General features: G+C 42.2%; 2 protein-coding genes across 2 annotated transcripts in view; both read left to right on the top strand.

Moving 5' to 3' along the window:
• LOC143927129 (fibronectin type III domain-containing protein 7-like) overlaps window positions 1-12,183 on the top strand; it is an 82,741-nt gene extending 70,558 nt beyond the window's left edge. The window contains exons 16-17 of the mRNA XM_077451085.1: window positions 4,760-5,017; window positions 12,011-12,183. Coding sequence (XP_077307211.1) covers window positions 4,760-5,017; window positions 12,011-12,183 — 431 coding nt within the window. The remainder of the gene's footprint in view (window positions 1-4,759; window positions 5,018-12,010) is intronic.
• Window positions 12,164-27,693, top strand: part of LOC143928089 (uncharacterized) — a 111,293-nt gene continuing 95,763 nt past the window's right edge. The window contains exons 1-7 of the mRNA XM_077452709.1: window positions 12,164-12,246; window positions 14,249-14,506; window positions 17,675-17,935; window positions 19,194-19,454; window positions 23,229-23,483; window positions 24,126-24,386; window positions 27,384-27,644. Coding sequence (XP_077308835.1) covers window positions 17,749-17,935; window positions 19,194-19,454; window positions 23,229-23,483; window positions 24,126-24,386; window positions 27,384-27,644 — 1,225 coding nt within the window. The 5' untranslated portion in view covers window positions 12,164-12,246; window positions 14,249-14,506; window positions 17,675-17,748. The remainder of the gene's footprint in view (window positions 12,247-14,248; window positions 14,507-17,674; window positions 17,936-19,193; window positions 19,455-23,228; window positions 23,484-24,125; window positions 24,387-27,383; window positions 27,645-27,693) is intronic.

Genomic DNA, 27,693 nt, shown 5'->3' with positions numbered 1-27,693 from the left:
TTCAGCGCATTAGGAAGAGCTGCCTTTTATAACATCATTTATAAATGCAATGGGTCCTAAGAGACTCACAAGTCTCTATATAGCACAGTTAGATAAGATGCTAGCTGTGCATAATTTAACTTTAGAATATAACCAGTACTGAAAATCCAAAACAAAGAATAATTTAGGCTAAGTGCACACTTGTGTATTGCAAGGATTGTATTGTATTCCTGCAATATTGTAAATTGTATGCTTTCCCGCAATGCACAGAAAGAAACTAACCGTTTTCAGACCTGTCGCGGTGCCATTAACTCTTGCTGCAGCAGCATGCGTTTTGGTGTAGCAAGTTTTTTTAAAAGGGTCAAGGACTTCAGTGTTTCTCATGCGTAGAACAGCCCATTGAAGGGAATGGGCTGCCCTATACGTGATGTGCAGAAACACGCAAAAATGGCAGGGACACTCCATTGCACCTGCATGGTGTAAACTGAGTCTCAGAAGCAAGGAGTGACAAAAAACAACAACAAGATGGAGTTTCTTCTGAAGAATTGGATTAATGGCCATCTCAATGTACTGTGACTCTCCTAAAGATTATTCATTGTAAAACAAAAGTTGATGGTGAACCATCACACCTTCAGTAGCTTGTCAGTGGGATGTTTGCAGCCTAATATAATTGCAATTTCCTATATAGAAACCTGTTACATTATTGGGTCTATACATGTTTATTCATAGCTGTGTAATTATGACATTCCTCGAGTGGTAAATGTGCAAATGTAAGATTGAACGAATTTTCATGCATCTATTCAGGAAAAAACACAAATTCTAAATTTGCTGATTTACCAATCGATTTTTAAATTGATTTATTCATCAGTGAAAATTGTAATTTGTACAAAATATAACATTAGTTTTATTATGACTATAGTGAATGTTACCAAGAGCTGGATTTTTAATTGAAGAACGTTGATGATAAATATTGTTCAACTGATTGAACATAATGCTTAACACAAATGGCAAATCTGATTACCGTAATTAATGTGATAATCCTTTCACCGCTTTTTAAATACACCATGTTTGACATCTTAGTGAATTAGGTTCAATGGGGAAAAAGTTAGCATGTGTAGACATGGTGAGATAAGAAATGTAAACCTTAGGCTAAATATCTAATATTATTAGGGTTGATTTACTAAAGGCAAATAGAGTTTGCAGTTGCTCTAGAGCTTAGTAAATGTGCAGATGTTCATCATCCAATCATGTGCAAGCAAAAATGCTGCTTTTCTTTATTTTCTTTGCACGTGATTGGGTATTCTTTGCAAAGTGAAGCTTTACCCCCATTACTAAGCTCTGGAGAAACTAAACTTGCAAAGTGCACAGTCTTTTTGCCTTTAGTAAATCAACCCTAATACTATTATATATTTGGCCTAAGGTTTACTTTTTTTTATCTCACCATGTCTACACATGCTAACTTTTTCCCCATTGAACTTAATTCTCTAAAGCCGCGTACACACGGGTGGACTGTAAGGCCTACTTAGTCCGTCGAAACACATTTCAGCGGACAGTCCGCTCGTGTGTGGGCTTCAGCGGACTTTTTCAGCGTGCAGTCTGGCGTACTAAGTATTTCGGATTTTTCGAAATACTGTCCGTCATACTTTGGTTTCAGCAGACAATCCGCTCGTCAGTAGGCTAGTTCGACGGACTAAGAATGGCGCATGCTCAGAAAGGATTTACACGGCGAAAGGTTGCATTGCTGTGTATTGGACTTCCTATTTCTAGTCCCGTCGTACGCGCTGTACACGTCATCGCGCAAGCTTTCGACGGACTGTTTGTGCATCCGTGTGTGGTCAAGTCCGTTCATTCGAAAGTAGGACGGACTGTCCGTCGGATTGTATGGTGGACTAAGTAGGCCATACAATCCGCCCGTGTGTACGCGGCTTTAGATGTTCTTGCTTTGGAGGCATTGGGTTGATTTACTAATTGCAAATAGGCATTCATATTGCAATGAAATTTGCACTTTGCAAGGGAAGTTATCCCACCATTTTGTGAATGAGGTGAAGCTCTGGTGACTTCCATCATCCAATCATGTGTAAGCAAAAATAATGTTTTTTATTTTCCTTGCACATTATTAGGTATTTTTTGTAAAGTGAAATTTCACTACATTCACTTAGTTCTGGGGAAAATTCTCTTGCAAAGTGAACTCCCTGATTGCCTTTAGTATATCAATTCCAATAGATGTGATTTTGCTTGTGTATTAAAGACCACCATTCAGAAGTTTACACTTGCACCATGTGCATTTTGTGGCTACTCATGGATGAGTTAAATGTGTGAAAGTGGTGCTTAGGATTGAAACTGGGACAGCCCAGTTTCACCTGCTAAAAGCAAAATGGAATCATGGAAGTTTAGTGAGACTCTAGATTGTTGGTAAAGTTTCTGTTTCAAATGCAACGTTGTGCATTTAAATTGCTTTTTAGATCCAGTCTGCCTGGACAGTATGGTCACCCGCTGACTTGGCACCATCCACAGGCAGTTTAACTTTTCATTAAGACACAGAAGCTGAATCCAACAAAAATTTACTTCAGCTAATGTACAGTACAGAGAATATTTTCTAGCTTTTTGAAGTCTAAGAACACAGTGAGGGAGATTTAGTAAAATTGGTCAACACACAGAATCTGGTGCAGCTGTGCATAGTAACCAATCAGCTTCTAGGTTTTATTGTCAAAGCTTAACTGGTTAAGATGAAGTTAGAAGCTGATTGGTTACTATGCACAGCTGCATCAGATTTTGCGTGCACCAGCTTCAGTAAATCACAATGACTTTTCTAAGCCCTGTCTCAATGAAGTACGAACACTGACTGAGGGAATATGGAAGAAAGATAGAGTGTCTCGCTAGAACTGAGCTAACCAGCACTAAACAGGTAGGGAGGGCAGAAGGAGAAACAAAATCACAGTCAACAAGTTGTAGTGGCCTAAAACCGCCACTAGATGTCAACATATTAAAACATATTATTAATCTGATGTAGTTTAATGCAACACAAAAAAAATAATATTAAAGTGGGGCAGAACAGTAACTTTTCCCTGTTTTTTTTTCATGGCAAGTTTGTTTGGCATTAAGCATGTCTGTATTCTCGTAAATATAAGTGTAGCTTACTTAAATATATTTTTTACAAGTTGTTTTATTTCATGTAGTGCAAGCTGAACTGGGTGGACATTGTAGCACAGACATATTTCATACCTTATTATATGCAAAATGAAAACATTTTAATGCATTTTTTCATATTTTTATTATCATTTTTCCCATAATCGCTGAGTTTTTAAATGACATTCCCTTTTATACTGTTTGAGTAAATTGGTAGTTAATCCTGTATACATGCATCAATAAATGGTCAGAAACACTTTCCATCCTATTATCAGTTTACTTTGTGTTTTTTCTGGCATTTCATGCTTGCAATAGTGTTGGCAGAAAATGTTAATCAGAGGAGGAAAACGCAAGTTTTGTGGTCTCATATGTGTATCAGGCACCTACGTTATGTACGCATAGTCAATTTAGTTTTTTTTTTACATGCAAAAGTTAAATAAAATGAATGCAGCTTTTAGGAACTGAAAAGTCTGCAAAAAAGTAAGAATTTGTAGCTTGCTTCTATTGCCCCATGGATATTTAGGCTGGGATCACACTTAAGAAGGCAGTGGCTCACAGCAGGAGACTAGTGCGTCTCCATTCACAGTTTCAGGTCCGATTTCAGCCTGACTTTTTGTCTGAATTCGGACCTGAAATGGATCAAAAGATGCACAGGACTCATGTGCTATTCGTACCGGAGCCTCTGCAGAGATATGTGAACTGGCTCCATAGAGAGTCGGTCAAAATCTCCTGCTATGCAAATTGGATGCAGGGAAACCCACATCCAATACGCAACAGTGTGAACCCAGCCTTAATCTCAGTTATTGATCAGTAATGCATGCTTTTATTTAGGTGGTTGCTCAGCTATCATTATATAAAAGCTTAAAGTGGAACTAAAGGCAATTTTTTTATTTTTTTTATTTTGGATAGAGTAACCTAGTAACCTAGTTTAGGGAGTGGTAAAAACAGATGGTTCAGGCACGTTTTTACAGCCTTCCCCAAGCTGCAAAGGCAGCTTTACTAGGGTATGTGTATGCTGCTGCCATGATGCTTCGCATAGAAGTGCAGAAAAAATTATCACCCCCATCCCACTCAAGTTATTGGGGCTGCGCTACAACCACCCCACATCCATATCATTATGCATTGGTGCAGACTTTTAGGGGTTAAAACAGGTGGTGTGGAGGCCACTGCAGATCATTTTTCAGAGAGAAACACTAGCATAAACAAGCCCTAAGGAAGGGTTACCGCCCCTACCATTTTTATTTTTTTTGCTATCTGTGCCCCATTGAGGAGATTTCCATTCACTTCCTGTCAAAAACCTGAAGCAGAAAGTGACATGAAATCCCTCCCAAAGAGGTAATCCCAGGTTGTCACCAGGGTCCTCTCTTTTCCTGTTCTGGAGACAACCCAAAATTTTTGATTTTCTTTTACTTTCACTTTCAATGATAATGCTAAACGGGACAAATAGAGAGGGTGATCTCTCTAATGGGCGCACAGACAGAAATCTGACCACTCTATCCAAAATAAAAAAATTGCCTTTACTTACACTTTGATATGCTGTAGAGGTGGACAGCTATATACTATATAGCATAGTGATGGTTTTCTATTGGGGGTATATATATTTATATAATTATTGTAACTAACTTCACTTTTATTTTTTTTTATTTTTTTGCAGTTCCCTGTGTACCAACTGCAGTGCAGTCTATCATTAATTGTGAGTCCAGTGTGGTCTCTGTAATGTGGGCTGAAACCGCAGGAGCCGTGAATTATACAGTAATTGCCACAGGGCCCCAAGGGAAGTATTACTGCCAAACAAGCAATACATCATGCAGTTTCCCCCAACTTTCTTGTGGTCTAGAACTGAATACTACAGTTGTTGCTGTGGGAAATACTTGTGTCAGTGATGTCAGCCCATCCACAGCATTTAATACAGGTATGTGCTTTTGTTTTTTGTCATACATAATATAAACCTATGTATATTGGGTGGATTTACTAAAGGCAAATACAATGTTAACTTTGCAAGGGAGGTTGCACTCTGCAATGGAATTATCCTCAGAGCGTATTGAATGTGATAAAGATCTGCTGACTTCCATCATTCAATCATCTGCAAGCAAAATTAATTTTTTTTTCTTGCACCTGAATTGGTGTTTTTTTTTTTTGCAAAGTGAAAATGCACCACTTTCACAAAGCTCTGGGGGACTTTTCCTTGCAAATGTTTTTGTGTATGTCAGACATCTCAATTCTCCCGAAAGGTGAAGGAGATGCCCGCATTTCTGCAGTGGCTCCCGCACACCCGCAAGCACCTCCTGATCTCCCGGGAATGATCGGTGCGGCAGCTGTCCCTCCTGCTGCGCTCCGATCATCCCCAGCTTCTCGCTCCTGTGTCCTGTGATTACTGAGCAGAGTAAACTGTGTTTACTTTGCTCAGTTTATGAATGAACAGGAGCCTCTGTCTCCTGTTCATTCATCTTTAGTGCTGAGAAAGGGACTGGGGAATGTGTCTTCAGTCCCTTTGTCTGTCTCAAAGGGTCTGTTTAGGCCCCTGACATCTCACCAAAGCCCCCCCCCCAAAAAAAAAAAAAAATATTGTAAAAAAAAAAAAAAAAAAGAAAAGTGTAAAAAAAAAAGCATTGTGAATTTTTTTTTTAATAAATTAAAATGTAAAAAAAAAACAATTATTAAAAGTAAAAAAACTACTGACACCATCCACATCAGTGATCATCCATGACATATCCATGCCACATCAGTGATCGTCCATTTCACATCAGTAACAAAAACTTGTGGAAAAAAATTACATGTTCAAAAGTCTTATAGTGCCTCATAGAGTATACCTTGTGGAGTTTACTTTCCAAAATGGAGTATTTTTTGGGGCATTTCCATTGTCCTGGTGCTCCAGGATCTTCAAAAGTGTAAGGCCGCGTACACACGCGGGGACTGTTCGCTCAACTTTGTCCGCTGAACAGTGTTTCAGCGGACAGTCCGCTCGTGTGTGGGCTTTCAGCGGACAGTTTCAGCGGACAGTTTGACGAACAAAGTTTTTCGGAAATCCCGAAAAACTGTCCGCTGAAACTTGGTTTGAGCGTACAGTCCGCCCGTGTGTGGGCCAGTCCGCTGTACTTTCGAAATGAGCGGACTGTTCCCGCCCGGAGAAAAGTCTGCTCATTTCGAGCGCGTCTCCAGGTAGGCGGGGCCCGCGACGGAGACGTTGCGGGCTCCGCCGCCTGGAATGAACTTAAAGGGGAACCCCAACGCCGAAAAAAATCGGCGTGGGGGTCCCCCCAAAGTCCACAACAGCCCCCTGTCCGAGCACGCTACCCGGCCGGCCAGGAAAGGGGGGCGAGCGAGCGCGCCCCCCTCCTGAGCCGTACCAGGCCGCGTGCCCTCAACATGGGGGGTGCCTTGGGGAAGGGGGGGGCGCGCGGCCCCCCACCCCAAAGCACCTTGTCCCCATGTTGATGAGGACAAGGGCCTCTTCCCGACAACCCTGGCCGTTGGTTGTCGGGGTCTGCGGGCGGGGGGCTTATCGGAATCCAGGAGCCCCCTTTAATAAGGGGGCCCCCGGATACCGGCCCCCCACCCTATGTGAATGAGTATGGGGTACAATGTACCCCTACCCATTCACCTGTAAAATAAAAGTACCCAAAAAAAAAAACAACACACGAGATAAAATATTTTATTGCACAGCTCCGGGGGTCTTCCGTCTTCGGGGGTCTTCTCGCCGGACTCCTCCGCTATCTTCTTGTAGCTCTTTTGCTAGCGGAGGAGTCCGGCTTTCTTCCTCCCCGCCGCCGGCCTCTTCTCCCGACTTCGGGGGTCTTGTCCCCCTCTTCGGTTCTTCTGCCGGGCCACCGCGCCTTCTTATAGCTCTTTTAGAGGCGGTGGCCCGGTCTTCTGTCGCCGCTGTCGCCGCTGTCGTCGCCGCCGCCTTCCGTTCTTCTTCTTCTTCTTCTTCATCTTCTTCTTCTTCTCCAGGAGATGTTGACACGTCGCTCTCTCCGGCCGGAATGCCAGAGCCGCGCTGCGCGGCCACTTATATAGGGACAATGGGGCGGTGTCACATGGTATATGTCACATGGGTTGGTCACATGGTGACCCCGCCCCCTTACGATGTCATAGTCCCCATGTGACATCAACCCATGTGACCAACCCATGTGACATATACCATGTGACACCGCCCCATTGTCACTATATAAGTGGCCGCGCAGCGCGGCTCTGGCATTCCGGCCGGAGAGAGCAACGTGTCAACATCTCCTGGAGAAGAAGAAGAAGAAGAAGATGAAGAAGAAGAAGAAGAAAAAGAACGGAAGGCGGCGGCGGCGACAGCGGCGACAGAAGACCGGGCCACCGCCTCTAAAAGAGCTATAAGAAGGCGCGGTGGCCCGGCAGAAGAACCGAAGAGGGGGACAAGACCCCCGAAGTCGGGAGAAGAGGCCGGCGGCGGGGAGGAAGAAAGCCGGACTCCTCCGCTAGCAAAAGAGCTACAAGAAGATAGCGGAGGAGTCCGGCGAGAAGACCCCCGAAGACGGAAGACCCCCGGAGCTGTGCAATAAAATATTTTATCTCGTGTGTTGTTTTTTTTTGGGGTACTTTTATTTTACAGGTGAATGGGTAGGGGTACATTGTACCCCATACTCATTCACATAGGGTGGGGGGCCGGTATCCGGGGGCCCCCTTATTAAAGGGGGCTCCTGGATTCCGATAAGCCCCCCGCCCGCAGACCCCGACAACCAACGGCCAGGGTTGTCGGGAAGAGGCCCTTGTCCTCATCAACATGGGGACAAGGTGCTTTGGGGTGGGGGGGGCGCGCGGCCCCCCCTTCCCCAAGGCACCCCCCATGTTGAGGGCACGCGGCCTGGTACGGCTCAGGAGGGGGGGCGCGCTCGCTCGCCCCCCTTTCCTGGCCGGCCGGGTAGCGTGCTCGGACAAGGGTCTGTTGTGGACTTTGGGGGACCCCCACGCCGATTTTTTTCGGCGTTGGGGTTCCCCTTTAAGTTCATTCCAGGCGGCGGAGCCCGCGACGTCTCCGTCGCGGGCCCCGCCTACCTTGACACGCGCTCGAAATGAGCGGACTGTTGCCTCGTGTGTGGGCGAGTCCGTTCATTTCAAAAGTTGCGCGGACTTAGTACGACGAACTTAGTTTGCCGTATTTGTCCGCTCAAAAAGTGCCGTGTGTGGGCAAGTTCGTTCATTCAAAAGTTTGAGTGGACTGTTTGACGAACTTAGTTTCGGCAGACAGTCCCCGCGTGTGTACGCGGCCTAAGAGGTAATGTAGAAATTAGATGTAATTTATGCTCCTAGAAGGCCTGATGGTGCTCCCTACATGTTGGGCCTCTGTATGTGGTCAGGCTGTGTAAAATTCTCACACATATGGTATCACCATACTCAAGAGGAGTAGCAGAATGTGTTTTGGGGTGTAATTTGTTATTTGTGAGCTTCACATGCCCACAAGCAAAATAAGAACAAACATAACACCAAGATCAAAGTTATTTAAACAGATGAAACCAGACATCGGGGGAGAAATAAAACAGAAGACGTGAGTTTTAAACACCTTTTTAAATGCTTGTAAAAGGTTTAAAAAATAACTCCGCTTTAATAAATACCTTGGAATGTCTACTTTCTGAAAAGGGGTAATTTGGGGAGTATTTGTACTTTCCTGGCTTGTTAGGGTCTTAAGAAATGAGTTAGGCCGTCAGTACATCAGGTGTAATAAATTTTCAATAATTGGCACCATAGATTCTAGACTCTATAACTTTCACAAAGACCAAATAATTTACGTTGATTTGGGTTATTTTTACCATAGATATGTAGTAGTATAAATTTTGGCTAAAATTTATGAAGAAAAATTACTAATTTGCTAAATTTTATAACAGAAACAAAGAAAAATGCATTTTTTGTACAACATTTTCAGTCTTTTTTCATTTATAGCACAAAAAATAAAAAACCCAGAGGTGATCAAATACCACCAAAAGAAAGCTCTATTTGAATGAAAAAAAAGGACAAAAATGTAATATGGGTACAATGTTGCATGACTAATTGTCATTCAAAATGTGAGAGCACTCAAAGCTAAAAATTGGTCTGGTTAGGAAGGGGGTTTAAGCTGAACTCCATGCAGATAAAAAGACACACGTTAATACAGCACTATATTTTCATTAATACACAATTAAGCTTATTTTTTGAATGAAAGCAGTATAAGTACCTACATTTAAATTGGTATCACCCTCTTGCAATCCCCTGTACAGCAGACCTCAGACTAGCTGAAGGAGAAACAGCACAAGGACAATAAGAAACATGCAAACAGAAATAGGGAGTGTAGCTGGGGAGGGACAAAGCCTGTGTTACTTAACCACTTCAGCCCCGGCCCATTTTGCTGGCCAAAGACCAGACCACTTTTTGCGATTCGGCACTGCGTCGATTTAACTGACAATTGCACGGTCATGCGAGGTGGCTCCCAAACAAAATTGACGTCCTTTTTTTCCCACAAATAGAGCTTTCTTTTGGTGGTATTTGATCACCCCTGCGGTTTTTAGTTTTTGCGCTATAAACAAAAAATAGAGCGACAATTTTGAAAAAAAAACGCATTATTTTTTACTTTTTGTTATAATAAATATCCCTCAAAAATATATAAAAAAAAAATTTTCCCTCAGTTTAGGCCGATACGTATTCTTGATTGGTTTGCGCAAAAGTTATAGCGTTTACAAAATAGGGGATAGTTTTATGGCATTTTTATTAATAATTTTTTTTTACTAGTAATGGCGGCGATCAGCGATTTTTATTGTGACTGCGACATTATGGTGGACACATCGATTTTTGATACATTTTTGGGACCATTGTCATTTATACAGCAATCACTGCTATACAAATGCAGTGATTCCTGTGTAAATGACACTGGCAGTGAAGGGGTTAACCAGTGGGTGGCAGTGTAGGGGTTAAGTGTTCCTAGGGGTGTGTTACTAACTGTGGGGGGCTGGGCTTTCATTTAGTGAACACTGATCTCTGCTCCAATCACATGGAGCAGAGATCAGCGTCACTTGTTGCTAGGCAGAACGGGGAGATGCTGTTCACAATGGCATCTCTCCGTTCAGCCGCCCCCTGAGACGATCGCGGGTATGCCCGCAGGGATTGAGTCCACAGGACTCGCGACCGGACTCACAGGGGTCCCGACCAGCACGCGAGCGTGCCGCTGTCGGCACGCTCGCAATGGCAGGGCGGCATTAAAGATTGGACATACCTGTACGCCAATATGCCTGCCCGTGCCATTCTGCCTACGTACATCGGCGTGCGCTGGTCGGGAACTTGTTAAAGTGATTGTAAAGTCACTATGTGACTTTATATGTATCCCCTCCAGGGCATGCTGCCATTCACTACAGTGGATTTATTTAACCACTTCCTGCCCGGCCTGTAACAGATTGATGGCTGGGAAGTGGTTGTGTTATCCTGACTGGGCGTCATATGACGTCCAGCAGGATAACATGCCGGCACGCGCAGCTATCGCGAGTGCGGCATGTCAATCTGACACGCCGCATCTCCGATCGTGATAAGAAGCCTCTGACAGAGGCTTCTTACCACATGATCAGCTGTGACCAATCACAGCTGATCTTCTCGAAAACCAGGAACTGCCAGTAAACGGCATTCCTCGGTTCACGCTGACAGGGAGCTGGCTCTCCCTGTCAGAGGGGGGTCTGTGCTGATAATCAGCACATCGATTATCAGCACAGCCCCCATCAAATGTACCCATAAGCTGCCAATCGGTGACTAGTCAGTGCCCCATCATAACCCCCTGCCAGTGCCTAATAAAGTGCCAATCAGTGCCCACCAGCAAATCAGTGCCCACCATAGGGCCAATCGGTGTCCATCACAGTGCCAATCAGTGCCCAGCATTAACACCTGTCAGTACCTGCCCAATCAGTGCTGCCCATCAGTGCCATCTATTAGTGTCCATCAATGCCACCTGTCAGCGGCAATCAGTGCCGCCTATCAGTGCCAATCAGTGCCGCTGGCCAGTGCCCATCAATGCTGCCCGTCGGTGCCCATCAATGCCGCCTGTCAGTGCCCATCAATGCCGCCTGTCAGTGCCCATCAGTGCTGCATATCAGTGCTGCCTATCAGTGCCCATTAATTCTACATATCAGTGCCTCCTCATCAGTGCCTCTTAGTGCCACCTTATCAGTGCCAACTCATCAGTGCCCATCGGTGCCGCCTCATCAGTGCCCATCAGTGCCAACTCATCAGTGCCTGTCAGTGAAGGAGAAAACAAAATTGTATAACTGTGCTCTGACATATTATGTCAGAGCACAGCAGCGGAGGTCAGAGGCACTTAAACTGACTTTGGTAATCAGGGCTCAGCAGCCATGATTATTGCGGTCAGCACACAGAGGGGGACACTGGAACTGGCAGGATCAACCAGGTTTTTTTACAAGATAGGAAGGGAAAAATTACATAACACAAGCACTGTGCTATACAGCATGCCTTAAAGGAGCAGGATCTTAGTTTATTTTTCAGGGTTACAACCACTTTAGCTGCAGTAAAGAAAAATCAGTTCAGATAGGCCATCCAATTATGTGTATTATTCATAGTTGAATAGACTGATATATAAATTCTTTGGTAATTCAACTTCCCTAAATGCAATGTCTTCTGTTTATCAAGCTCTTTGCCTGGAGTTTAGCTTTAATTTGCATGTCACCAATACCTTAGTAACAACCCTGCACACACTTCCATTATTCCAAAACACACCCTGAATGTTTACTTTTGAGCAAATGTAAAAATCAGTGAGGAGAGTAACTTTTTTGTTCTTAAATATTTTTACAGTGGGCAAGATGGCAGCTAAAAGTTGGAGGGTTAAGATGAGCATTAGTGTGTGTGAACTTGTAATACTGTTTTTGTTCTGTTGTTTTGACATTTAAATCTTGCTATTGCTTATTCTTTTTAGTTCCTTGTAAAGCAAGAAATCCTACCATGACATTCGATTGTAGCATTGCATTTGCAGTGATCGACTGGGAAGCAGCCCTCGGGGCAGTCTCATATACAGCAGCAATCACTGCAGAAGATGGGCAAAGAAGTGAATGCAGCTCATTAGGAAATGTGGCCAGATATATAACTTGACTGTGGAAACCTATGGATCAAGTTGCAGCAGCATAGTCATTGCTTCAGAAAATTTTCACACAGGTAAATTATAATTAAAGCTTTATGAAACCAAAAATACAATATATTGCAGCTTACTAATCATTAGATGTGGTGGCTGCATTCTTTTCTCTTTTTAGGCTTTTTCCCCTTTTTTTCACCTGTTGATCTTGTCAGTAACACACCCTCTGTATTAGCCTGCCACTACTCTAGATGAAGGAGCACAGGGGCACAGCAGACAGCAGCATTGTAAATCTGGGGGAGAAAATCCCCACAACCAAGCTCCGAGGGACAGAGTGGAACGAGTTGGGGTCGTGGGCTGGCAGGAGCCCTGGCTGAGGTTGTCTCTCCCATAACCATCACAGGACATTGCAAATGTATGGCTCCAGGGATCCTTCCTCTCTTCCTTCGAATGACTATAGTAGCTGGGACTACCTCCATCCTTTGCTGGCACTCCTGCAGTGGATGCGGCATCACCCACACTACTCCCCATAGTGATCGAGCTTAAGCGGCACACTAACAAATCATGGATCGGGGGGGGGGGGGGGGACTTACATACGCTAACTAGACATGTGCACACTGTTTTTTTTTTCGGAATTTCGTTTTCGTCCGAAAAATAAATTTATTTAGTTACTCTCGAAATTCGTTTTTATTTTTTTTGTTTCATTAAAAAATGCATTCATCCGAAAATCATTAAAGGGATTGTAAAGTGAATTATTTTATTTTTTTTAAATAACAAACATGTTATACTTACCTCCACTGTGCAGCTCGTTTTGCACAGAGTGGCCCCAAACCTGCTCTTCTGGGGTCCCTCGGCGGCTGTCTCGGCTTCCTCCTGCAGATGCTTCTCACGTTCATGCAAGCTCCCTTGCATGGTGAGAAGCATCTGCAGGTGCGCTCCCGTGATACAGCTGGCGGCTATATCGGCTCGCTGTATCACGCGGCCCCGCCCCCCGGCGCTCCACATCAGTGGATGTGATTGACAGCAGTGCGAACCAATGGCTACGCTGCTTTTCATCCATCCACTCCAGCCAATCAGCAGCCAGGCTGAACGGTGGAAAGGACATCGGGGGAGGAGCGCGGGACTTTCAAGGGGTGAGGTAAGTAAAACGGGGGGGCTGGGGGCACAGACACTGTCAGATGTTTTTTCACCTTAATGCATAGAATGCATTAAGGTGAAAAAACATTTACCTTTACAACCCCTTTAAGGTTGAATCTGTCATTGAAGGCTTATGTTGTCTGTTGAAGGTTCTAAGAAGATTGTACTGTACGACGCCGCAATCGTACATTTCTGGTCGAATGTTCCGCCTACAAGCTATAGTAGAATTCTAATGTTGTATGACACTAGTAATAATTATATTTATTAATTATCATTACTAGTCAACCAATTCTTCTATAGCCTATGGACGGAGCATTTGACCATAAATATCCACTCGCGGCGATTGCTTTGTCGAATCTTCATGTCGAATCTTTTCTCTCTATGTTTAATAATCTTGGACTAATAGAGCTAAGGCACATTTGACCACAGGTTCGATGGGCACAGATCGTTATTGTCAACGTCATGTTGAATCTCCTAGCTATATCAAACGGTTGTCAAAACGAAAATAAAGCATTTGTTTATGTTGGATCTTTCGGTTTTTGGATTCTGCACGTTCGTTATCGATTGTTAAAACGATAACAAAAATACCCGAAATTCGGACGAAAATGCATTCGGACGAAAACGAATGCACATGTCTAACGCTAACAAACTGAAGCCAAGCTCCAGCTCACACTACAGTTACAGCAACAGTTTTGTTCCTTTTGGGATAAAGATTTTACATGAATAAATAAAAGCTAATCACCCCTGTTGTGTGTTTAGCGTCTGAAGTCATTAACATAAAAATCTGGAGACACTATATAGGGACTTTGTGACTTATACAATAATGTAATAATCTAATCTTTTGAGGATGTCTTACTAAAATGTTCATCGGGTCTTAAAACAGCTTTGTTAATTATCTGCCAATACTTAATTAGTCATGCTCTAATTCCAGTATAATTTTCTTTTAAGCTCCATGTATACCTCAGAATGTCACTGCATATGTCAACTGCCTTACTAATGAAGCTGCCCTGACCTGGAGCAAAACACCCGGGGCTTTTAATTACACAGCCCTGGTGATAGGACAAGATGGAGAATACGCTTGTAACACAACATCCACTTCTTGTGACATCACCCATCTGAACTGTGGCCTCACCTACAACCTTACTGTCACAGGATACTATGGCCAATGTCAAGGACAAAGCAGCGACCCTACAGAATTTATTACAGGTACAAACATAAATACTTAAATCAATAAAGTATTTAGAATCTATTCATTATTTTCTTTGTAAGGCTGCTTTCACACTGGGGCGGGAGCAGCGTCGGCGGTAAAGCGCCGCTATTTTTAGCGGCGCTTTACCGTCGTTTTAGCGGCGGTGTGCGGGCGCTAGCGGGGTGGTTTTAACCCCCGCTAGCGGGCGAAAAGGGGTTAAACCCGCCCGCAAAGCGCCGCTGCAGCGGCGGTATTGCCGCGGTGTCCCATTGATTTCAATGGGTAGGAGCGGTATAGGAGCGGTGAATACACCGCTCCTTCACCGCTGCAAAGATGCGGCTAGCAGGACTTTTTTCACCGTCCTGCCAGCGCATCGCTCCAGTGTGAAAGCCCTCCGGCTTTCACACTGGAGTTAAAGGGGCCGGTTTTTTTCAGGCTTTACACAGGCGCTATTTTTAGCGCTGTAACGCCTGAATACCGCCCCAGTGTGAAAGCAGCCTGAGAGTCCATGAGCTTAAGAGTTCAAGGCTGTATCTTTGGGAATGTTCCTGATCTCTTCTCTGTTTGCTGGGTCCACTTTTGCTATACATCATGGACAGGTATTGTCACTTATTATTAGTACTCTTCCCAATGTGCCTAAAAATAATAGTTTAGATCAGCCTTTTTCAACCAGGGTGCCTTGAAGTTTCTTCAGGGGTGCCTTGGCAAAATGTCTAAAAATTTATCAAAAAGTGTATACAAGTCAGCAGGTGGATAGAGGCTGCCTTTTAGTTACACAAAGCCACAGGCTTTCATTGTGCACCATTACGACTTTTTAGACACTGGTACCCCAACAACCAATGACATCATCAGTTAATAAGGAGGATGTCTGTTGCTTCCACAGCATCCTTGTTTAACCCTCCTGTGCCCCTCTCCCTCAGCACTGGGGTGACATTAGCTGAGTGATGGAGAGAAATTGTGAGAGAAGACAAACATTACAATACTAGTCAGTACCAGTGTACAAAAGTGTATTTGCGTTGGAAGAATAAATTGTATCTAAAATTGGGTGTCCTACATGTAGATGTTGCATTGTGTAAAGCTATTAGAATATTTTTCATTTTAGGGTGGAGTGCCTTGAGACTGTCCATAATTTTAAAGGGTGCCTTGACTGAAAAAAGGTTGAGAAACACTGGTTTAGATCGTTTTTATTTCAGTTAATTTTAGTTGTCCTTATACCTCATCAAATACATTTCTGTTGTCTGCTAGTTACCCCCACCACCCTGCACTTTAACCTTAATGCTACAATATACAATATCTTGGATCTGATCAATTAGATGCCATTCCTTCCTAATCTGTTCTATTTCTTTTGGGCATTTTTATCCGTTGTTTTTTTTAATCATTCAATAGTTCTAGCAGTTATGATATTGTACAGTTCCCAAACTGAATATCTAAGTCAATGCACCAAATTCATGAAACATTTGTGTCACATTTTTTTTCTGTCAGGGACTTGTGCATCAAATTTAGGTAGTTCTAAAATGTGCCACTTTTACATTGTGCAATATTGAATGTGCCAAATTTAAAATAAAATACAGACAATTTGTATCTTACGACACTGGAGCTAATTAACACCAACTCTCTTTTGGCGTACAGAGAGAGAAACTGGCACAGACAGATTTTCCAAAAGTGTTTCACGTGCATTCTGAAAGTGGCACAGCATATGCCAAATTCAAGTACAAGTTCTAGACAGGTGTATGAATTTGGCACATGCTTCACCACTATTAGAATGTATGAGAGACACGTTTGCAAAATCTGTCTGCACTAGTCTTTCTGAATTACAGGGTCTGTGTTGACTTTAGGTGTGACATTTGGGCCTCATTTACACAGGCATACTTCAGCATACACCCTTGTGAAGGGTGTGTTTTCCTGCACAGAACACCTGTGCAGGCCAGGGGTGGACTGACAACTCATGGGGCCCCCGAGCAATAGGAGATTATGGGGCCCCTGGGCAATAGGAGATTATGGGCCGCCGGTGCAATAGGAGATTATGGGGCCACAAAATATACATACACACACACACACACACACACACACAGTATACAATCACACAGTATACACATACATGTACACATAGTATACACAGACATGTTTCTAGTGGCTGAGAAAGTACTGGAGAGGTGGGGCAGCTATAATCTCAGGATTTTTAGACCAAAACTATGTCGGTAAGGGACATTTCAGAGACAGATATAAAAATAACACAGATTTGGACATAATGTCCCTGGTTTTACTGAGGCTGGCAACCCTGATGGGACCCCTAGTGGCCTGGGGCCCTCGGGCAGTGCCCGAGTGGCCAAATGGTCAGTCCGCCCCTGGTGCAGGCAGTCACAGCCGCTGCTCCCAATTTGACATCCATGTGGGTTCCGGTGCTTGTCCTCGAACGCAGACAGTATTCATTCAGACTAGACTACATGGAATTCTATTTACTGATAAAATAACAAGAAACCTTATTGATATCCAACCAATATGTCTCTATATCTAGCAACAGTGAAATAAATGTATGGATTCTATATTTTCTATAAAATGTTTCTTCCATCTTTTTCTATTACTGATCCTGATTGGTCTGCATCTTGGCAGGATATTAAGAATCTTACAGAAAAAAAATAACTAATAATAGTGTACTAACCCGTAGCGAAATAAACTGAATGTGAAAATATTTTCTGTAAAACAGGTGCTTTTAGGCACCATGGTCAAGAAGAAAAAGGTTTGGGCCCATTCTTAGGGTCTCTAAAGTCTTCGGCTATGGAGAATAGCTCACCCAGTTCTTAGGAACACACTCCATTTATAGCCTGAAAGCCATACTAAGGTCAGAACAGATACGTTTGTTTAAAGTGACATCCACCTATACACTCCCTGATCACCCCCACCCCATTGCCATTATCAATTTGGAATCTCACCCTCATAGGCCAAAGAGTCATTCTGGTAACAAAGGATGGGCTCCTACATGTCAAAAGAGTCCTTCTCAACCTGTCCACTCACACATTTGCAGCCAGTCAGAATGTGTTCTACATCAAATGCAATACAGTTTATCCTTATAGAACTCAATTCAATGTAAGATTTTGGTAAGACTTTGAAAAGAGGCCATAGGGAAGCAGCTAGGGCTGCTACATTTTCATCAGTTTTAACAAATGTATTTGTATGTCTCTCCTCAGCCCCATGTACACCTGTGAATGTCCTGGGAGAAATAGACTGTGATGCTGCTTCTGTAGCTTTGTCTTGGTCAGCAATGGGTGGTATTGAAGGTTTTACATCATATCTTGTTGGATCTGATGGTGTCACTAGAACATGTAACTCTACCGGAGAGAACTGTACTTTTTCTGGCCTACCATGTGGATATGAATATGATGGATTTGTGTATGCTGTTAACAAGCAGTGTGAAGGACCATTGAGCCAGTCTGTAAAGATCTACTCCGGTAAGCTAAAATTTGCAGGTATTATTGCCACACATTTGTTTTTTGAAAAAGGAGAAAATAATTGCACACCTAAAATAAAGACAGACATATTTTTTTTCTGGCTACAGAGTCACATTACTGTTATATTTTCCTTTTATAAAGATTTTTTTTTTTAACTTAACACAATAGGAGGTATACATAAAGATTAGGATGGGCTCCCTCTGTGGCAGCTGAAAGTTGGCTTCATCTCCTCTCCCACCCATTGGCTTTCAGCTGCTGCAGAGAGAGCTATACAGGGAATCAGTTTCAGTACCCCCCCCACACCGATCACCCTCCCTGTGCCGCACATGTTTTTCCCTGCTGCCCAGACCCCCCTGTGTGCCCTCCTACCTCCGCAGTGCTGCCTGATTTATTCCTCTCTTTCCTGCTGGCAGCTGCAAGCACAAAATAGGCTCCTTCAAGACAGTGACGGCCCATCCACAGGGGGCGCAGAAGTGACGCCCCCCCTGATCAAAGCGCCCAGCCCCTAATCTACATGAAGGGTGCCGGATGCAAGGATTTCAATTTTTTTTTCTCAAAGCACATGATTAGAGCTTGAGGCTCTAATTGGCTTAAAAAAAAGGTAGACTCGCCACAGTGCACTACGCCCTGAGCCCACCAAGTTGTGGGACAATAGTGAATTAATATTCTTAGTCTTAGGACTCCCGGCCAATCGGGTCTCAGGACCCACTTCCTGTTCAGCTGGGAGGAGAGGCAACAGCCCAGGAGCGAAGAGTAGCTGGAGCGAGGAGCAGCAGCCCTACCCCAGACCCTTGTCATTTGCCTCCTAAGGTAAGAAAGACTCTCATCGCTGCCTTCCCATCCGTCTCCAGCGGGGGGTGGCGTTTTGGTTGTCGCCCCCCCTGCAAATATTGAGCAACTGCTTCAAGATGGAGAGTGAGGTGTATTGGGCCCTGTGATTTCTAACAGCAGCCCTGAGCCTGCCTGTTTACATTCTGTTGAAAAATGTATTCAGTTTCACTTTAACTATATCCAGTCCAAATCCTGACTTCAAAAACACATTGGAAATGTGTGCCCACGCAAGTCAATATAGCATGTCAATGCACAAAGAAAACACATTGATGGAAGACAATGCACCTGCCTAATACTACCAAAAAAATGCACTTCTACACACATGCATAGGTTTAAAATTGTCCTTTACTGTATCTACCTAGCGATATCTTCTGATGCTCAGTACAAATTAACATACTTTCATTTTTTTTATCACTTTGTTCTTTAGCACCCTGTGTTCCCCTGGATGTAAAGACCTCTGTTAATAGAATAGAAAACTCAGTGCTCATATCCTGGAATTTGTCCCCTGGGGCCATTATTTATACATCATCAGTGATCAGTATCAATGGAGACAGCCATAACTGCAGCACTGAGAATACATCATGTCAGGTACAAGAGTTGACATGTGGAAAGGTGTACACCACAATGGTCACTGCATACAACAGCATGTGCAACAGTAGCGAAAGCACTGCTACTCAATTCAAATCAGGTAAGTTAACAAGATTAAGCCATAAGTAAGCAGCTTTAAAAAAATCTGTAAGCTTTCCATCAGCTTTCATCCACTAAAGCTGGGTCATAGCTGGTTTGAATCTGGGCCGGTTTAGCCAGATTCATCTTTGGGCAGGCTGATTGCAAAATATTATATTTTTGCTTTTAGGGTTCAATACCGCTTTAAGCTTATAATGGATAAAAGAAGGGAAAACTTTAATTTTACTAAATATATAATACCTTGGAAGTACATGGGAGATCACTAATATGAGCATAACCAAAACAAACTTGAAACCACAAACACGAAGAAATTTTTTTATTTTTTCATAGGAATTTCAGGCTTTTTTCAGATTCAGACCTCCTTAGCTATACCATACCAGACAGGAAAGAAGGCACTTTTCCCCACGCATACCAAACTGCTGAAAGCTTGGAAACACTACAAAAAGGTTTATTTTTTCATACAAATTCTTTTGGTTTTCCCGAAATGATATATAATTAATACAGTGGGGTTATGTTTTTATATACTCTTGAGTTTCCAAGCAGTTCAATTAGAGTATAAATATTTGATGCCTGTTGTCCAGGATTTATAACTTGGATTTGTGGGTAGGGTTTACTGGGGAGAGAAGGAGCGCTTGTTCCCTTGCAGACTGCCAGGGGTACTTTATATGCCCAAACACGGAGTATGGTGTTAAGCAACACTTCTACTGAGCAGACATTTAATTAACCCTTGGATATTGTGGTGTGGCATACTCCTTTCCTCAACTGAGCATCACAGCTAACAGTTCATTAATACACCTCTCCTCCCATGCAGTTTTTTTTAGAGCCACTGGTGTAGCATGCACCAGACTCCAGTAGCTCAGCAACCCATGACCTTATATCAGTGACACTAATACACATGTTTAACTCCTCATCTCCTCTGTTATATTTGTATCACTGGAAGCTCTATACCATTCTTCATCTGTGCTTTAGTATTCTGAGACCTCACTACATCTTCCATGGCTTCCAGGCCAGGTCCCTAGGATGCCCGGTATTGCAATCAGACCTAAGTTAAGGGTACAGATCACTAAGAAAGGAACCAATAACACAGGGTCCTCCACTATTGGGGACATCCGTCATCTACGCCAAGTCACCTCAGCTTCCCAACTGGCTGGCTGCTCTAATGCGCTTAGACACTAGTACTGGCAATGACAGACCAACCCCCAAATGGTTAACTTGATCACTTCTTAGGACACCGGTACTGTATAATATCCTTACACGGTCTTGGCCCCTAATATGCCCATGTTAAGTGATACGCCATGCTTATATCCCTTTACATATGTTGAGACCAAGCCGTTGTCAATGGCAACAGAATTTCTCTTTAATTTGTAGAAGCTTCATCCATTACAGCTCACAAAATTGTATATCTTACAGCAGTGGTTCTCTACTTCAGTCCTCAAGTTCCCCCAACAGGCCATGTTTTCAGATTTCCCTGTATCTTGCACAGGTGCTTTAAATCAGAGTCAATGGCTTGGTATTTTGAATGGGTACTTTTATCTAAGAGAAATTCCCAAAACATGGCCTCTTGGGGGTACTTGAGTACTGAGGTTGAAAACCACTGTCTTATAGCATTGTCTAGAGTCTCTCTCAAACTCTCTCTCTCCTGGTACCTCCTGGTAGCCCCTGCCCCATAATTACTCATAGCTTGACTGCAGAAAAGTTCATAATGTCCATGTCCTGAGAACCCCGACTGGACGAGAGGTGAACAATTAGGAAAGGTTCAATCACATAGCGACATAATCTCTTATCTGCTTCACATACACAAAGCAACTCTTGGCACAGGAAGCTTCTCTTCCCTTGTATTTATCTGCCACTGATAGGGGCTGGTACCATGAACACCCAGGAAACTAGGCAGCATTAACTCTTCCCTCCCTGGATGCACAAACCACATGCATAACACCTTGGACAACTTAACTGACCCACAGTAGAGTAATATAAGGCATTGCAGTAGGGCAGTAAATACAAGACAAGGCATAATAAAATAAAGTATGCACCAATACAATAGAAAATGTAGTCTATAATTGAATCTATAAATGAATACATCAGATTTTATAGAAATACTTTCTATTCTGATACTTTCCCAATTCATGTAACACTATTGCACTGCCAGTCCTTCATGGATTCTCAGCAGCAACGCAGGAGTATTTTTTTAAAAAGTTTATGTAAACAGGACTTTTTTTTGGATGGAACTGTGGGGGGTTAGAACCACTTTTTTAAGTTTGGATTGCTATTGGTGTCTTTGCTGGACAGATTCAGCTTCTCTATCTGGCCAAGGGATTATTGTCAACAGACAAAAAGTGAGGGGAATCCAACATTTTACAGTTGGAGGCAACTATTGAAGAATGGTGATTCCTCTCACTTTCTGGTGTGTCTCCAGGACAGAAAGTGAGTGTAAATCTCCACAATAGGACAAACATAGAAAAATGCACTGTCAGAGGCTTTAACCCTTCTGTAAACTCTCCATAGCCAAAAACATTACTGCAGGCACCCCACTTTTAAGTATGCAATGGGGTTTATTTTCTAAAGCTGAAAAGTGCAAAATCAGGCTCACTTCTGCATAGAAACCAATGAACTTCCATGTTTTATTACCAAAGCTTAATTGAACAAGCTGGGGTTAGAAGCTCATTGGTTTCTATGCAGAAGTGAGCCTGATTTTGCACTTTCCAGCTTTAGTAAATAAACCCCATTGTGTACTTAAAAAGTGGCTTATGCCTGTATAAATACACTTTAAATTTCTTGTAAGGCATTTGTGATTCTAAATACATCTACATTATGAAGCAAAATAAGGTAGAGAAAAGTGGAGTTCATTAGTTCCCAATTTTTAAGGGGGCGACTGGGACGATATGTGGGACCACCCATTTCGGGTCATGGTATCGGCTTGGGATAGGTATATTCAATTTAAAATACTTCACAGAGTGTACTATACCCCAGCGCGATTAGCCAGTATATATGGCTTGGATGATGCAACTTGCTGGCGCTGGCGCGAGGGCGGACTTCGATCATATATTCTGGTATTGCCAGCCAATACAGGAATTCTCGACGGGGGTTATGAAAACCATCCAAGGACTGACTTCATTGCCAGTTCCCATGACAATATCAGTATGTTTGTTGGGTCTGGTGGAGGAAGTACGGAGAACCTTGCTGTCCCCCACCTTGTTTTATGCACACAAAGCCATTCTTTTATGCTGGAAAAAACCTGAGGCTCCATCTTTGGCTTACTGGAAAGGCATAGTGAATATAATGTTGCCTTTATACAAAGCCACATACTTGAACAGAGGTTGAGAAGGTGTGACAATGCTGGCTCTCCTCAGAGGACACAGTCTGAACTCCACTGAGCGTGTGGGGCTAAATGTTCTAATAAGGGGAATATGCGCTGACTGAAGGGGACGGAGAGTTTTAGTAGCGACGGGGCGATTGTGGTTACAGCTTTATCTCTCACTTAAGTCCTTGTTGTAAACTCAACCAAGTATGCGGGAAGGGCAATTAATTGTGATTGACCACCTGTAATATTGGGACATTGCACAAGAGGGAAGGGGGAGGGGGGGAGGGGTAATGGTTGTTGGGTTATTTTGTGTATTGTTGTTGGGAAAAAAAATGTGAATAAACAGAATTTTCCAAGAACAAATAAAGCAAAATAAGACATTATCACATTTGACTTTATTCAGATCGCATTTGACACTATTCAGTATATTATAGCTGATAATTATTAAATAATACATTTTTTTACCTTATTTTTCAGTCCCGTGTTCTCCAGAGAATCTGGAAGTCAATGTTACTTCTGATTGCGTAGTCCTCTCTTGGGGAGAAGCTCCTGGTGCTGTTAACTATACTGCAGAGGTAATTGGAGTTGATGGAGAGACCTACACATGCAATTCAACAAATACGTCATGTGTAATGGCCAATCTGATGTGTGGCTACCAGTACTCTGTGATACTGACAGCCAATGGAGAAGAATTAAGTAGTAAAGTCAGTTATACACATCAATTCAAAACAGGTGAGCAACAGACAACATTGAATGCAATTGGTAAATTAGTCAGAAGGTGCATTCTGAGCATGAACTCAAATATAACTTCTACTTAGCATAGCTCACATACTGTATGTATTATTCATAAAAGAATAAAGAACAACGTGCAGACTGCAATAACTTATGCCAGGCACTCTCAAGTCACTTTACTAAAGCCAGATTAGTACAAAGTGTGTTTTATTTGGTTTATTGGATACATTCACTAGTGAGGAACCATATCTGCCTTCATTTTTTAAAGTAAAAAAATGTAATCATCTTTACTGCCCCACAAAGCTCATATTCAAACTCTAGTATCCAAACTTTTTAAAGCGGAACCTGATTGGCTGTTGTGGGTCAGTAAACACACTTTTATTGCAAACACTTTGATGACTGGAGAGCCATAGTTCACAGTTCTCTGAAAAATGCTATTTTTTTCTCACTCATGTGCTTTTTCTGCTGTGTAAGCATGCTAACAGTAATATATATTCTTTTAAATGTACTTTATTTATTATAGACCAGCACACATACTTTATTTTCATGCATATGGAAAATTATGTTCATCCAGATCAAGAATTGCTTTCAAGAAATGTTAGATTGACATGTTATGTTGACATTTTTGTATTTGTTCTACAGCTCCATGTACACCCCAAAATACACTCATATATGTGGATTGTGTGGCCAATTCTGCAACAGTTTCATGGAATTCTAGCCTGGGAGCTGAGAATTACACCTCTAAAGCTGTTGGGACAAATGGAGAATATCATATTTGTAATTCCACGGCTACGTCATGTGACTTTACTAACTTAACATGTGGCATATCTTATGAAGTAACTGTCCAAGCAATAAATGAAGCAAGTAGCAGCAATCTGAGCCTTCCTGTAGACTTTATAACAGGTAAGTCAATTTCTCTGTTTAATAAAACTCGGCAAACTCCAATTAAAGTTGGTGCACCCTGGACAGATGCAGCAATGCCAAATTGCTCAACCTCAGCCACCGGCACTTCTCCCTCCTACAGATGGATACCTCTCATAGCAAGCCGAATGCTAAGGAGGCACCAGTGCATATGCACTCCCGGGCTGTGCTGTGTGCATAGACACACACAGGGGCAGTAAGCCATGCCCCCACTCCTGCGCCCTCCTTACAGGAGTTTGACTGACAGCAGCTGGAGCCTATGGCTCTGTTCACCCGGCTGGATCGCATGTCACTGTACAGCAGCGCAGCGAACCCTGCTGCTGTACAGTGACATTTTCCCTGCTGGTCAGATGTGTTTAGCCTACAGAGTCAAGCTATTATTTCTGTTAGTGAATGTTCTTTAACTCCTATAGTTGAATGTTCTTATGTTTTTGTTTTTTTCTTGGGATCAAATATTAGTGAATGATTCATTTGCAACAGATAAAAAATTACATTACAGATACTCCTCATTTAACGACTCACCTGTTTAACGAGCACTCAGACTTAGGACCAACTCTCCCCACCCGAACGATGTGCTATACATCATTGTATTGTACAGTACAGTACAGAATTTTCGTTTGTCTTCTGTATGTATACAAATTAAAACCATATTATTGAGCTGGAGTTGTATATTTAGACCTATTTTCACAATACAGTATAGTAGTTAAGAATGCTTAAAATATTGATTACTTGTGACTCCTTGTTTAACAACCAATTCGTTTAACGACTTGGTCATTGGAACGGCACCTGATCATTAAGTGAGGAGTACCTATATACATATATTGCAAACGTTAGGGGAATTAACCTTTACTTTTGTGAAAATGATGAGACATTTGCTAAGCAGATTTTTTGTAAATAGAACCTATAGTTTCCCACAATCGGGTTTGATTCCCAAATAAGCTTGGCAGTTCACAAATTGATTAAGGTTGCTGCCTAGAGATGGTCTTGCAAATAAAGCCACCATGGCAAAAACCTTTGTTCCATGATTTAAGAATTCTACACATCTCAGACAGCTGTACATACAGTATATTATTGTTAAAAATGCAAGTAAATTACACATACACAATCTTAAAAAAATGCCAGAAACAAAACACTGCGCTACCTTTTCCTGTTATCTGACCATTTTTCATTGAGACGTACAGTAAGTGCATTATGCAGGCTTTACATGGGACACATTTGAATTGCATTTGGTGTCTATAATTTTTCTAATTAGATTTGTAACACTGGGCTAGTATCCTTTATAAAAATGACCAAAGAATAATAAAAATGCCACGCTCAACCTCACTGATGACGCCTAGCATGTTATCCTGAGTAGAATTAGGAAGAATGAGCCCCAATGTGTGCACTAAAATATACACAATGCATACAAACATATAAATGTATAGGTATTATATATCAGGAACTGTAGGTGCGATGGATAGTATACACTTTTCAACAAAAAACACTACCACTATATAGCATATACTGCTATCTTGCTCTGGAGGAGGTGATATCCTTGGAGTGGAGGAGTGCTGAGTTTGCCATCGGGAGTTACTTATTGCCTATATGTCTTTACCTTAGGGTAAGAGTCTGCAGTGTGATCGGGTGTTGATGACGGTTTCCATCTATCACTGTTACACAGCATAGGAACCCTACTTTGAATATTTATGAAGTGTTCATTTATCATAGACTTTACTTAGTTCAGCGCTGCACTATCACTAAATATTACTGTTTATTGTCTCCAGCAATACTGTGCTAGCTGCTATATGTTAGGGTTCCTGTATTAACCCAAGCACAATAGATTTGTGTGTTTTAATATACTGCAGCCAGGCGATAAGCAATGGGAGCTCCAAGTGCATGTAAAGAGGAAAACAGAGAGAACAAGTTGTAAAGGTGCTTATAGTGTAGTAGGTTAAGCAATACAAATATATTAAATCTATAAAACTGTACTCACAAGTGTTCTTGTACAAATTGACAAGTGTTCTTGTACAAAATTCTCCTAAGGCACCCCCCTTGCTCTGGAATGACAGTAGTGCAAGCTCTGGGGAATGCTGATCACTTCAGAGTGTAGAGAAGGGAAACCACATCCCAGGTATGACAGCTGACCAGTTGTCAGTCTTGGAGCATGCACAAGGATGGATTTTGGGAATGCCATCCTCTTTATCCGCTTGCCTAAAGACTGATTGACTTAGTATAACTGATTGACTTGACTAAATATAAATTAGAGCTGTAATATGAACAGTAAAAATGTAAGAAATGCAAGGTGATTAACATAAACTGAGAAGATGAGCCTGTGTATACGCTGCTATACCACTTTATATAAGAATACTCTTATGAGAGCAATTTTAATAGATTTAATACATTTGTATTGTTTTACCCTACTACACTTTAAGCACCTTTGCGCTGTGTTCTCTCTACTTTATCCTTGGTAATAACGCCTTTTAAGAAACTGCTCTGGAATTTCTCCTGTCTAAAATTATTTACCATACAATGACTTTATAGGATGTGTATAAATGATCTGAACATGCTAGAGTCCAGTCAAGGGACCATGTCCACCACAGCCATTTAAGACCGTTATTAGCTCAGGGCAAGTCTTAAATGAGTCGGCACCATAGTTCTTTGAAAATGTAAAATATATTTTACAAATTAAAGCAGTACCGCAGACACAAAAAAAACCCATAATATTAAACTCTCAATTCTATGCAATATATAGTATATGTCACACTCTTCATAAAAATAAATATGGTATCTCTCATACAGAAACAGTTTTTACTGCCTAGTTAAATGTAAACTAAGGCATAGCCTTTTTATAAAGTAAGCTGTGTGTGCTTGTTTCATTGTGGAGGATAAGTATTCAGTGTTAGAAATAAGAAACTAGAAACAAAGTCTATCTGACAATATATATGGAGTGCTATAGGCCATTGAATAGTCTTATTACATTGTGATGTTTTGCCTTTACAGCCCCTTGTATTCCGGTACTGAAACCATTGCAGATCAACTGCTATGACAACTCGGTTTCATTGTCCTGGGAAAAAACATTAGGTGCAATAAATTATACCTCCAGTATTACCAGTCCAGCAGTAGATACTCTTTCTTGTACTACTGAGGATACAGGCTGCACTATAAGTGATCTGAAGTGTGGATGGCTCTACAGTGTGACAGTTACAGCCATCAATAGTCAATGCTTGAGTCCCATATCTGCTCAATCTATGCTTACTACAGGTAAGTTGTTTCTATGCTGTACTATTACTGCTCTGATAACTACATTGCA

The sequence above is a fragment of the Lithobates pipiens genome, unplaced genomic scaffold (genome assembly GCF_037356315.1).
Source record: "Lithobates pipiens isolate NorthernLeopardFrog02 unplaced genomic scaffold, aLitPip1_a1.2 Scaffold_23, whole genome shotgun sequence".
Lineage (NCBI taxonomy): Eukaryota > Metazoa > Chordata > Amphibia > Anura > Ranidae > Lithobates > Lithobates pipiens.
The sequence above is the reverse complement of the archived record's forward strand: the minus strand, read 5'-3'. Positions and strand labels throughout refer to the sequence as shown.